Genomic DNA, 13099 nt, shown 5'->3' with positions numbered 1-13099 from the left:
GGAAGAACATCTCTGTCTGCCTCCGATTCTCACTTTAGTCTGCCCCGCGAATGACAACAACACGACAAATCAGGACGTTCACTTAATAAAAAAAAAAAAAAAAGCCCACTGCCGCGCGTTTGCGCTCTTTCCCTCCCGCGCGCACACGTGGACGCATGTGAAACGCGCGCGGTGCGGCCGAGGGGGGGGGGAGAGAGAACGGGGAACACGGGTCTTGGTTCGATACTGTCAAGTGTAAAGACGGACGCACGTTTGCGCATCATTCTTACGCGCGCCCCGAGCCATTCGAGCCTCATCGACAGATCGCAGCGGCGAATTCAGTGTTACAGCAAGTTGAAGACGGCAGACAGGGGGAAAGGGACAAGTGGGAGATGGAGAGAGAGAAACAGACCATCTGACTGAGAGAGAGAGAGAGAGAGAGGGAGAGACGGGGCGCGCATGTCCAGTTGCTCCATGCAGACTGTTCTCCCAGCTCTCCAATCATTCTAGCGAGTTCCCCCCACTCGCCCTCTGTCGCGCTCTGTCCCCGCGTCTTTCACAGTTCTCTCCCGAGCGGACACTGCAGGGGACGAAACGAACGAACCCACCATGGAATAGGAATACTGCCGGACTCATCTTTCGTCCTTATCCCCCCCCCCCCCTTTTTTTCTCTCTCTCTCTCTCTGACACCTTATTTTCTGTCTTTCGCATCTCCCCCTCTCCGTCTCTCTCGATGTCGCTCAACAGTTTCTGAAGGGGATTGAAGGAAAATGACAAAAAACATGAGGATTATCATTTTTTCTTGGCACTTTCTGGGGGTGTTTTCCTGCCTTTGGGGGCTGGCGACGGGGGCTTTCCCCAGCTCAGTGCAGATAGGTGAGTTGGAGGATTACTGATTTTACGCACGGACACTCCGATCTGACACACTGCGCCGAATATGAGTGGAATATTAGCGGACATCCGTCACCAGGAGAAGGGGAGTGCAGCGGGACCCTTCGGGCACCAACACACCAAAAACACCGTCAAACATAAGAAATGCACACAGTTGGATTGGAGCAGAAGAACACAGAGTGAACACGTTCCCCTTGTCCTCCTCACCCGTTCTTTACTCTCCTTGTTTTGCATCTGATATTTAGCATCTCTGCTGTGACTCATATTGTTCATAAATGCACTCTAACTCTTTCACTCCATCTCTCCTGTGTTACTGAAGATGCGTTTATTTTAAAGGTTGTTGAGCTCATGAATGTTTCAGCCAGCGTTGTTCCTTCTAGTCTTCTTTTCTTCACTGTTGAGACACTGCAGTACTCTTTCTTTCTCTCTCTCTCTCTCTCTCCTCTCCCTCTCTCTGTCTCTCTCTCTCTTTCTCACTCTCTCTTTCTCACTCTCCCTTTTGCTCAATGCATATGGACCACACATGCATAGGATCTCTTTTGCCCTCTCTCTCTCTCTCTCTCTCTCCCTCCATCTCTCTCTCTCTCTCTCTCTCTCTCTCTCTCTCTCTCTCTCTCTCTCTCTCTCTCCCTCTCTCTCTCACACACACTCCTGCAAGCATGTGTGTGTTAATGAATGCACTGCATCACTCCTGGTGGGGGGCAGCTGGGAGGTCCTATAATGAGATTCAGCTTCTTGACTCTGTCTCCCTACAGCTGCCAATAAACTTAATTCGCTAAATATCTTCTACTTGGCACACACACACACACACACACACACACACACACACGCATGCACATTTTGCACCAGTCTTGAAGCATGCATGTGTTACATGAAGTGTGCGCACAAAATGCACGCACACTATCAGCTATGCACACAGATGAAAATGTGCCTCCACATGCATGTGCAGCATGCAGGCGCACGCTATCACACATGCACACAGTGGACGTAATGTATGCATGCACACAAACACACACACACACACAATGTGCTGTGTGAGGCGTACGTGGTCATGCAGAAGGACCACATCCACGCTCTCTCCCTCTGTCTTGCCCGCTGACCGTCTCCCTTAACCACTTCATCGTTCACTTGGCTCTCCAGCAGTTCACTTGAGGAGTCATTTGCATATCTCTGCATTGCACAGATGTCAGTCTAATATCAGTGAAAGCGCAGGCAGTTTCTCTTTGTCTGTGTGTGTTCGTAGGAAAGAGGGAGAGGGGAATAGACTCTGACACAGATGAGGATGTTTTTGAAATTTGTTTGAGCGACTGGTGCACTAACATGTCATGTTGGGACACTGGCATGTCTGTGAAAGTACGTGTGCGCTCAAAGGGGGGAATCTACCCTGAAACACAAAGAAAGCATGTTTTTCCTCGACTCCAGATTGGTAAGGAGACTCTAATGTTAACTAATCAGTAAGTATTAGTAAGAATGCACATTACTTTGAGACGTGCCATCTGTGTTTCTGCATGTGTGTGCGCGCTCAGTGCCGGACTTCGATCCACAAAGGGGCACAGTGGTGTTTCAAAGAGACACACACACAGAGAGAGAGAGAGAGATAGGGAACTCGGCACGAATGAGACACATGCGGACGCACAGATGAGTGACAGGCTACGTATTGACCGTTGCTTTGCTCAACATGCTTTCTGTCTCCCAACTCCTCCCTCGTCGCCTCACTTTCCTCTCTCCTGATGCAATGCCAAGGCCCCACAGTCTGCGGCGTAACCCGACCGAGTTGGGCCGAGTCTGATTCAGTTACTTTAAACATTAAGTCCCGTCAGACGCCAGTTTACTTACTTCCAACACGTTGTACAAAGTGATGCAGCTGTGCGGTTTTAGCATCACAAACAAAAGCAACCTTCATTTTCCACAAACAGCCATTGAACTCAACAGTTCATTCACGATTCAGACGGTGATCCGTACTCATGGAGACAAAGGTTTTTCATGTTCCCGGTGTCTCTAGCAAACAAACGATGCTGCCGCAATTTCAGCTTCATATTCATCCCAGAGTCGCACCTGTAGTTTTGTGCATTCTCTGCCGATGTTTTGATCACGATACTGATTATGGTTATTCTTCTCTGAGTGTCCATGTCCACCCTCAACTCTCCAGATTATGTTGCACATTGCCAGTTTCCCCAATTCGTCGTTTGTGAAGATTTAGTATTCTGCTTTTCCTCACAATGATGCCAGAAACAAGCATACGCGTGAATTTTGTGTATTTCCAGCTCCAACACTGGTATTGGCTTTAAGTACTTTGGTATCATCAATCAGGCATGAGCTGAAAAAGCTTTTCTCAAACAGCGGTGGTGATCTGCCATCCTTCACCATAGATACCAGATGTCCCTCTATCCCATTTTTCTTTTCATGTTTAACCTCTCCTTACCTCTTCCTCTAATTCTTTTGAATCCTGTAACGTCAGCTTCACTATTTCTCACCATCTCTCCTCTCCCCTCTCATTCTTATTCTGTAAGATATTGAAGGATGCTCTCATTTTTAAACACTTAGCACTCACCTCCCTCTCCTTTTCTCTATCACAGCCACTGCTCCTCCTTTATTTAGCCGACACTTTTTGATCTGGCCTTCCTCCTCTGATTTCTTTTATATCCTCTCCCAACTCATTATCGCTTTGAATGCCTTCCTGTCGGCTTAGCTGTTTCTCTTTTCTTGTATTTTCTCTCCCACCCTCTATCTCTGTCTTTCTTCAGTTTCATCAACGTAATGCACAGTGTGGGTATCGGAAAGTGTGTGTGTGTGTGTGTGTGTGTGTGTGTGTGTGTGTGTGTGTGTGTGTGTGTGTGTGTGTGTGTGTGTGTGTGTGTGTGTGTGTGTGTGTGTGTGTGTGTGTGTGTGTGTGTGTGTGTGTGTGTGTGTGTGTGTGTGTGTGTGTGTGTGTGTGTGTGTGTGTGTGTGTGTGTGTGAGCGAGGATGTGCTGAAAGACAAATTACCTTTTGTGACAAAGCTAATGAAGATCTTGGCATTCTTGTCTCCCTCCCCTCCTCTGTTTTCCTCTCCCCTCCTTCCCAATCTGTCTTTCCTTCCCCACATTACTCTCGTTCTTCCTGCCCCCCTCCCTCCCTCACCACTTTCCCACCCCACCCCTCTTTGCCCTACAATAACTCACTTCCTCTCCTCTCCATCATGTTCCTCTCCTCCTTGCCCCCTCTCTTTGTCCCTCTCTCTAGGCGGGTTGTTCATTAGGAATACTGATCAGGAGTACACGGCGTTTCGACTCGCCATCTTCCTTCACAACACCAGCCCTAATGCCACGGAAGCTCCCTTTAACCTGGTCCCGCATGTCGACAACATAGAGACCGCCAACAGCTTTGCCGTCACCAACGCATGTAAGTTTAAAAAAAAAAAAAAAAAAAGTGAGTCTCAAAGTGAGGCCAGAACATATGTGTGTCTCTTTCTTTCTCTCTATCTCTGTCGGACGTTTTCTCTCTGTGTTCATCTCTCTCAGGCGTCTCTCTCCTCGCCGTACTGTTGGACTAAGATTGGTTTACTTATCCACTCAAGTTTTTTGAATGATCAGAACCCATTATCTCTGTCGCCCACAATACAGCAGCAGGCTTCTCTGTGGTGGAATTTGAAAATAATTAGATTTTTGGATTGTGGAATTTAGATACAGGCAAGGTCCCTGATGAATTTACCAGCAGTCATGGCCCACATTGTTTTTTTTTAATCATACTTTTGCTCATCTATGTATTATTCACAACTATTCCCACTATCAATCCCATCTGCAAAATCCATATTAACCATCACAAAACTACTGCAGCTTCTAATTACTATAAAATTAGTCTCAAGATTGTTGTTGCTGTGGAGCAAATGGGAACCCTTGTGCTCAGAGCAGAGGGGAACGGTTCAGGTGCCAACTGTCCCCCTCTGCTCTCAACACAAGGGTTCCTCGCTGATCTCTTGAAGGATGACAGGTAATCTTTCATCATCCCTGTCTGTTCTCCGGGCGTCGGGATTCAATCCTTCACAGGCCCTCTCGTCCCGGAAGCCTGCGAGAATGACTTTATGATGTTTGCACTGGCAGGTCAGTGTTAACAAGGCGAACAGAAACTGCTCGGCATGCTGCAGGCGTTTGTGTGCGTTGAATCCGAAAGATGTTGTATTTATATCATTATGTCTATCAGGAGATAATGAGATTAGATCACAATATTGACACAACATATCCTAATTTCTATACAATATAAAGTTACTCATGTTGTCTCAAAAACATTTTTTAAGACATGTTGGAAGAATCGTCGGACCCTTTAAGACAATGCCAGCATTTCTTAGTTTAAAATATCTATTATTTTACAATAGATATCGGTCTCTTTGGTGTTGGGTCATGAATAATGAGAGCATGAGAATAAACAAAATAAAATGCTGGATCTTTTTTTTTTGTCAAAAACATAATCTCAAATAGATTCTATGCTTTTTTGATATTCTCTCTCCACGCTCCCTGGTTTTGGCGATCATCCCACACTTGCACTTTTCTTGCACTGCGGTATGTAGTTGTTTACAATGATTATGGACTTTTCTTCCATATTAACACACAGATAATGGGTGGAAGGGGATTATGATAACTTTAGTCCATCGATCGGATGGTTGTTTTTGAATGCCACTTGGCCAGCAGTTGTTGAGAGAGGAACAATTGACTGAAAATGATCAGACTGATCATATTGTATCATCACTAAGATGAGTGGCACTGGTGAAAGCCACACTAATCTAAATGTCTTTTAATGTGGTTAGATGCGTCTCTGTATGTGCTCGTGACTGTTTTCCCCTGCGTCTTTATGTTTGTCATGGCAACAATCTCTACAGGATACCCTCTGTGTAATCATCTTGCTCATCTGCTTCCCGGTGAGAGAAGTGTGCGTTGTAATGTCACTGCGTGAGAGGCAACGAATGATCACTTTCTTTTAATATGTTTTTAAGTAAGATGAAAACCAGGAAAAAATACTAAAACTGAAACATTTGGGGAGTGGGCCTGAGCATTATATTTTAAGAAAATAGCACGACAATATGAAAATCTGTTTCCATTGCTGCAAAATATCACATTTGTCAATGTTTTTTTCAAGTCATGATTGTATGATGCATGGTGAAGAACTTTTTGTACTGTCCTTACAAGCTTGATTTCATATCGTATCTTGTCACTTCCTATCATACAGTATTTGACAGATTGTATCATATCGTATTCTGTCACTTCTTATCATATAGTTTTGTACAGATTGTATCGTATGCTATCGAATGGTATGGTATGGTATGGTATGTTATCATATTGTACAGATCATCTCGTACCGTATTTCTTCGTATCATATAGTATTGCACAAATTGTATTGTATTCTATTCTACCATATTACTTTGTATCGTATCAATTATTTCGTTCCGTATCACTTGGTATCGTATGGAATTGTACAGATTGTATCGTGGCCCCTCGTTAACACAGTCACATGGTAAATCCATCTTATTTTAGGGACATTTTCAAGTGACTGTACTGTGATGATTTACCTCCTTATCTCTTTAAACTTTAACAACTCCCTGGCAACTAGTCCGCACGAACAGAATCAGTACAGTATATTGCAACAGTACAGTCCCTGTCCTTATGGTATTTCATCAATGTGTTTAACGGGACTCTTCAATTATCTCCAGGTTGTAAACAAAAGGCGACACGAGCCGCTCCGCTGTGAAACAAGGCAACTGAAAAGAGCAAAAAAATGGTGCTCATATAAGTGCCACAACCTCTGAAAGATCCTAAATATCACCTGGCAATTGATTTATGTCGTTTTATGCACGAGCAAAATTCATTTAGACATCTGACATGCCTGGAAGGCATGATTGTAGGACTTTAGTGCAGCCCAATGCAAGTCACATATCATCATAAATCAAACAGTGCTGTGAAGTTTTGTGTTGTCGACCCCAGTGGATGAACCTACATGAATCAACCTTCGATGATTGAAAAGTTAATAGTCCATTCGCATCCTCCCACCCAGAGCTATGCTCACGTGCTGCTTGTGTACTGTTGAGCTGCGGGAAAACACACATCAGGTGTCTTTCTTCTAATGTGAGGGGTGTCCTGATGAGGAATAAGTCTGTGTTGAGCAGAAAAGGTTTGGCACAATCATCTCTGAGTCGGTGTTTTACGATCTGCATGAACGTACTGACAATGGTTGCCAGAGACCTTGCTCCCTCTTTAAAACCCTCATTCGTGATTCTGCTACTGGACATTATTAACCCCCCAATGTCCTGTCGGGGGTTGGGTATAAAAAAAATCATGCTTTACAATGTGCAAGATAGCTCGAATATTTGCATTTGACAGAATGATGCATTGGTAAACAAGGAGTCTTTGCTTTGGCGATTTCACCAAGTGTGAACATCATAGCTTCTGTAAAGAGAAACGTATATATTGTATGTCTACCTTTCTCTACGTGCACGCACAGACACGCAGACACACGCGCACGCACGCACACACACACAACACAGAGGCATTGGACCATAAGAGATGTGCTTGGAAAATGAGGCTCTTCTACGTGAACCGCCTGCTCTCCCTCTCTCAATCTCTCTCTCTCTCTCTGCAGGCCACACCTACTTCTCCACATCTCTCTACTTTTCTCTCGCTGTCCCTTGTCGCCCTCATCCCTTCAGACTCTGTCTCCTTCCCTCTGCTCCCCTATCCCTTGCCGTGTTTTTGCCGACCATCTTCCCCTCACAGGCGTGGAGAATGGATCTCCAAATGAATCCCTGACTCTTGCTGCGGGTGCTGAGCACTGCTCTGAATTAGAATAGGGAATTCTGCTTCTGACCTTGGCTAGTTGCTCTCTATTCTAGTATTCAGGAAGCGTGAACGGATCATAAAAATCCCTGGTCCCCATCTTTTTCTTTTTCCCCCCCCTATTCACTGTGGAATACAACCCTTCTCTCCTCCCAGGGGTCACACATCCATAAATCGCCTGCTGTCTATCTTTCTTTGTCGCTTCCTGTGTGCGTGTGCATACCCTTGTGTTTTCCCCCTTTTGTAGTATATAGGTATGTATATCTTTGTCCTGTTGATGGGTTTTTGTGTCTTACTTTATTGCATCTGTGTATATGTCTGGGACTCTTTGATGCACCTCTTGAAGCACAGTATTCCACTGGGCTCACCATTGTGTCTCTATTCACTGGCTTATAGGAAATAATGCACATGAATCAGCGCCACTAAAAGCTGCAGTGTGTGTGTGTGTGTGTGTGTGTGTGTGTGTGTGTGTGTGTGTGTGTGTGTGTGTGTGTGTGTGTGTGTGTGTGTGTGTGTGTGTGTGTGTGTGTGTGTGTGTGTGTGTGTGTGTGTGTGTGTGTGTGTGTGTGTGTGTGTGTGTGTGTGTGTGTGTGTGTGTGTGTGTGTGTGAAAAAGAGAACCCTTGCAGAGACAGACTGATGAAGTTAGACGGAAGGTGAATTAGGGATGGAGGAGAATGAAATGGAGAGGAAAGGAATTGTAACAAAGAGGTGGTTATGCCTGGTTTGTGGTGTCAGAGCTGAGAGACACGATGATGATGATGATGATGATGTGCTGCCATTTCTGCCAATGTGATTCTTGCTATGTCAGATAATAGTTGTCTTTTAATCCATTTAATAGCCCATGTCTTTCTATTCTATTCTATTCAACTTAATACGGCAGTGATAATAATAATGATGATGTGTAGTGTGGTGTGGCGGTTCAGATGGTTGATTATTGCGGTGATGCATAACCTCATTTGTCATCTAGAGTTAATATAGATTGTGCCTACAGTGAATCATTCGCAAATCAATACTGTTTATGTATTATTGACTGCCACAGATTGCATCTAGATGTTGGCTGCACCTGATTATCGTTGAACCCTGACTAAGTTAAGCGGTTGGAGTCAGAATCTCTTGAAGGTTTCAGTCTTGTTTTCCCTATGTTGTTTGAACTCTTTCTCTGACAACTCTTTCGGTGGCGATTACGATTCTTAATCGGGTAATTATTTTTAAGACCTGCACTCATGACGAGACTAATTCGTTTTGTGCTTTGCATCTTAAGGCGTGGACACCCAACTTTCTGGTAATAGAGTGGCGTCCCAATGTTTGCACAATTTCTTACACATTGCCCCTTAAACATGCACCTAACTAACACACCAAACATCATCACATGGTGAGATTACTTTGCGATTGGCGCGATATTCCCGAAGTCTACCCGTTGTTCACGGCATGAAATAACCCCTGTCGTGCAAGCCAATTAGCGTTGAGATCCTCCTTACATCCCTGTCGTCAGACGTCCTGACGTTGTATCTGAAATGGAGGATGAAGTTAAGCTTGTTGCATGTGGGCACCCTGACCTTGCTGGTGGGAGTTGCTATTTGTATCGTGACCGGGCGAAGAAGGAGAGGGCATGGCAGAAAGTGAGCCAGGATGTTGAACACTTGCTTAAGCCCCAGTTATCACAAGCGCTCTGTGTGTGGCTTTCCCATCGGCATTCCTGTCTGCCTTTTTTTTCGTGTGTGTGTGGAAAGTGGAAGGAAGAACGGGCAATATTTGCAGGTTGTGTTTAAGCACGAATGATGCTGGGGCCAAACTGCAGCATTACAAAACAAAGTTGATATAAGTTGTCAAACCATTACCTTCAGGTGCTTTAAAGTTTTTCAAAGTCTATTTGTAAAAGCTCCACATTGGTTCACTGATCACTTGCTCTTCACACTCTGACCAATCACAGTGTGAGGTTTCCCTTGACGTGTCTTCTCAGCACTTTCCTGCACATCAAAGATGCCGAGTAGAAAAACACATTTATACCTGCATTGTCAAGGAAATTGCTGTATCTGTGGCGATTGATAGTTTAGTTGTTAATTGAAAAGATGTTTATTAATACATGTAAATCACATGTGTGTCTTGTTGCTGAAAGACACGCGTAGACACACACACACACACACACACACACACACACACACACACACACGCGCGCACACCATTCACCCTACATGTCCAGGCTTGGCGCTTTGATCAAATAGATTTGTAGAACACCCTGCTACAACTCTGCAGCACAACACCCACGCGCACAAACGAATAAATACAATTCATTTCACATTTCTCTCTCTCTCTCTTTCTGACACATGTGCACATTGATTTGCCAACCTGACCATATATGTACCTTTTCCTATAGCTCACTACTTTCATTAAACAGCTCAGTCGTCCGGTGGAGGGTTTGAGACGCTCCATAATAGCGCCGCACCACCGTCTTTATCGGTGGCGTTTTGCACGGTTATACGTCTTCTTAATGGCCACGCAGGGGGAAATAGAATGAAATGGTATCTGAAACCGTGGCGAGGAATGGAGATTTACTTTGCAGCGAGCCTGCGTTTATTCACGTTACTGGACGACTGGAGGTGCCGGATGACTCAGACAGGGCCCTCACGGCTTTTTCTTTTGGCACCAAGACACATTAGGCTATCATGGTTCAGAGTAATAGCAGGGTGATAATGGATTTATTTCAAACTTTTACCGTAGCATTATTTTCACACGTTAGTGATAACACTAATTGTATTGCTTCATCATGTGTTCCAATGGAGTGGTGAGTTAAAGTCAGTTTTTTGTTGAAGGTAAAGAGCAACAATATGCACAGAGATGCTTTGCTGCTCAGCTGATATTTTTTTTTCCATGCACACCACGCCTCAAATAACATCCTGAAACCTGTTGCTGCAAGCTCCAGAGATGGCAGCTCCGCTGATGAAGAGGTGCGAAGCTGACCCTCGAGTTAAATGGCTCTTATTTCATCCCGGTCAGTTTAAACCGCTTGAAAACCACCAGTTGTACGGTGTCTCTGGGCTCGTCTTCACAACAGTATTTTCTTTTACTTATAGTAGTCCTTCTGAACTCCTTGTCCAGTCAGACGGCGCATGTTTGAAATGTTTATCACAGCAGCAGAGCATAGCTGGCGCCCAGGCTCTGACTTCATCAGTCCCAAAGATATGATTGCATAGAGATAATGGGGAGTGATGAACAAATATGTTAAACCCCTCCGTCGCGGCCTGCAGGTGGATGCCGCCGCGGTGGCGGTGGCGGTGGTGGTGGTGGGGCTGCATCGACTGATTCACTGCACCAGAGGCATTTGCAAGCAAAGGGAGAGAGTTGGTTAAATCTTTGTGTTGACTGTCTGAACTGGCTCGCATGCTTCGGTCCATTTGTGAGTTCACAAAAGAGCCGCTGACGCGGGAAAAGGGACAAAGCACAAATGAACAGAAACTACTGGAGTTCTGCCACTGGAAGTTTTAAAATCGGTCTGACTTCTGTCTCACATAAAGACGTTAAGTGATGTTAAATCTATAGACGTGGTATACGTAGTGCAAAGTGAGATGTTCTTCCTTCAAATGCTGTTGGACTAAAAGTGATGAGTACAGCCACAGTTTTTCACAGTGTTTTCGTCCTAAACTGCCTCACGAGTATCTTTTAATCTATTCGAGTCGCTCATGGATGTTTTCTTTATTTCTGCAACTCTGAGTGATTGACCTTGAAACCCCTTCACTCGAAGTGTTCACAAATACAACCCTTGAGAAGCAGGAGCAATGTAAAAGAAAGTTGTTAAGAAATCCAGAGCTCCAGTAATCAAAATAAAGACAACTCAGTTGCAGCACAATGACGAAGTAGACTGTTGGCCTCTCACCATCCTGGTTGGCTCCAGTTTATGTGAATCGGTAAATGTGTTTTCACGTCTCGGCAGCTCTGCACAGATTTATTTGTGGTTGAGTGCCTCACCACAGTAGCAGTTTTGAAAGAATGTTGACGACCAGAATGCTGAACAGTATTTAGTGCGTATGTACATTATTACTCATGTGTATAAATGCTCCCGGAAGACTCGCTCTGTTGCGTCATATTATTCCAACCTCAGCGGTAACGACCGAAATAACAAGCCGTTCTTTTTTAGACCGTGGCAGCGTGTGGCAATGGATCTGCACATTTGCTCCAGGTAATCTGATTTCATTTAGTGGCGCGATAAAACTGACTGTTTCTCAGTGTGTCTCGCTTCTTTCATTAAAAAACAAAAAACAAAAAAACGCCACTGCCATAGAGTCAAACTGATATCTCGCTGCAGCAGCAGTGTTGGTGAGAGGGTTTTCTAAGGACAGTGAATCTACTTGCCTTCACAGCTACAGGGCTGCGATCCACAGGCAGCGTTGGACCATCATATTCAATAATATTTGTCAACGGAGTTTTGCTCTTTCTTTTAAATTGGGGCATCACAATTTCTGAGACCTAGTCTCTGAAAATGCAGCGAGAGTTTTATTCTTTACATCTTCGCGCACGGTGTTAGATAAAGCTTCAACTTAAAGAAGCCATAAGATTTGTTTATATATTAACGCCGGATCATATAACTACATGTATATGAAAGCGGTTACTTGTAGTTGTGAACCCAAAGACACATTTGGCCCGTCTCTGCCGACTCCCTCAGTTCAACAAAGCCTTTTTCAGTTTTTTGTCCTTCACCTCATTGTTTTGGAAACTGTTCTCTATCACCGCTGGCATTTTTGCCCGCCAGCTGTTTTCTTGTGTGGGTTTCCGGCTTTAAAGCTGCACTGTGCGTGCCTCGCACACCGACCCAACAACACACTTAGATGTTGAACATCGCGGCGTATTCAGCAGGTTAAGAGCCAGATATTCCCCCGACAAGATAATGGAGCTGGATAAATCAGCTTTACCACATCTCCAAATCACTGGCAGCCCAAGTGGCTCAGCCTACCACACCATGCGTGTCTCTAATCACATTTCAACGCTATGACGATTCAAGACTCAATATGGCTGCAATACAAATTAAAGCCAAAAGAGGTAGTTATGGTCCTTCACCCTAAATTAAAAACCAATAACTTCCCTGATAGTTTTGGACTAAAGTTTTTCACTGATTCATCTTTATGAACTGTGGCCGCAAACTAAGTTCACGCAGTGACAAAAAGCCAACGTCACAGCTTGCCGGGAATCATAGTGATGCTAAAACTGCACCGAAACTCATTAAAGAATTCTTATTGTGGGTCTGCAGCTCCTTGAGGACGAGAGGAGGCAGAGTGAGACAATCTTTTTGCGCAGGGTTCTTTACAGACGCACATCCCCCGAAGCTGCTCGAGTTAAATCCTCCCACAACCTGCTGTAGTGTCTGGTTCACATGAGCGATATTGAAGAAAACCGTCTGAAGGAAAAAGAAAAACATTTCAATTAACTTGCTGTGGG

At 44.6% G+C, this 13099-nt stretch overlaps 1 protein-coding gene across 5 annotated transcripts in view; it reads left to right on the top strand.

Annotated features, from left to right (window-relative positions):
• The first annotated feature begins 237 nt into the window (after positions 1–237).
• Positions 238–13099, top strand: part of gria4a (glutamate receptor, ionotropic, AMPA 4a) — an 85724-nt gene continuing 72862 nt past the window's right edge. For 4 of the 5 annotated variants that reach the window (XR_007031714.1, XM_035623856.2, XM_035623860.2 and 1 more), the window contains exons 1-2: positions 238–855; positions 4093–4251. Coding sequence is in view for 4 of the 5 variants with exons in the window: in XM_035623856.2 (XP_035479749.1) it covers positions 750–855; positions 4093–4251 (265 nt within the window). In the remaining variant the exon portion in view is untranslated. The remainder of the gene's footprint in view (positions 856–4092; positions 4252–13099) is intronic. The other variant, XM_035623857.2, reaches the window with a different exon arrangement.

Source organism: Scophthalmus maximus, chromosome 11 (genome assembly GCF_022379125.1).
Source record: "Scophthalmus maximus strain ysfricsl-2021 chromosome 11, ASM2237912v1, whole genome shotgun sequence".
Lineage (NCBI taxonomy): Eukaryota > Metazoa > Chordata > Actinopteri > Pleuronectiformes > Scophthalmidae > Scophthalmus > Scophthalmus maximus.
Note: the sequence above shows the minus strand (reverse complement) of the source record. Positions and strands in the feature narration are given on the sequence as shown.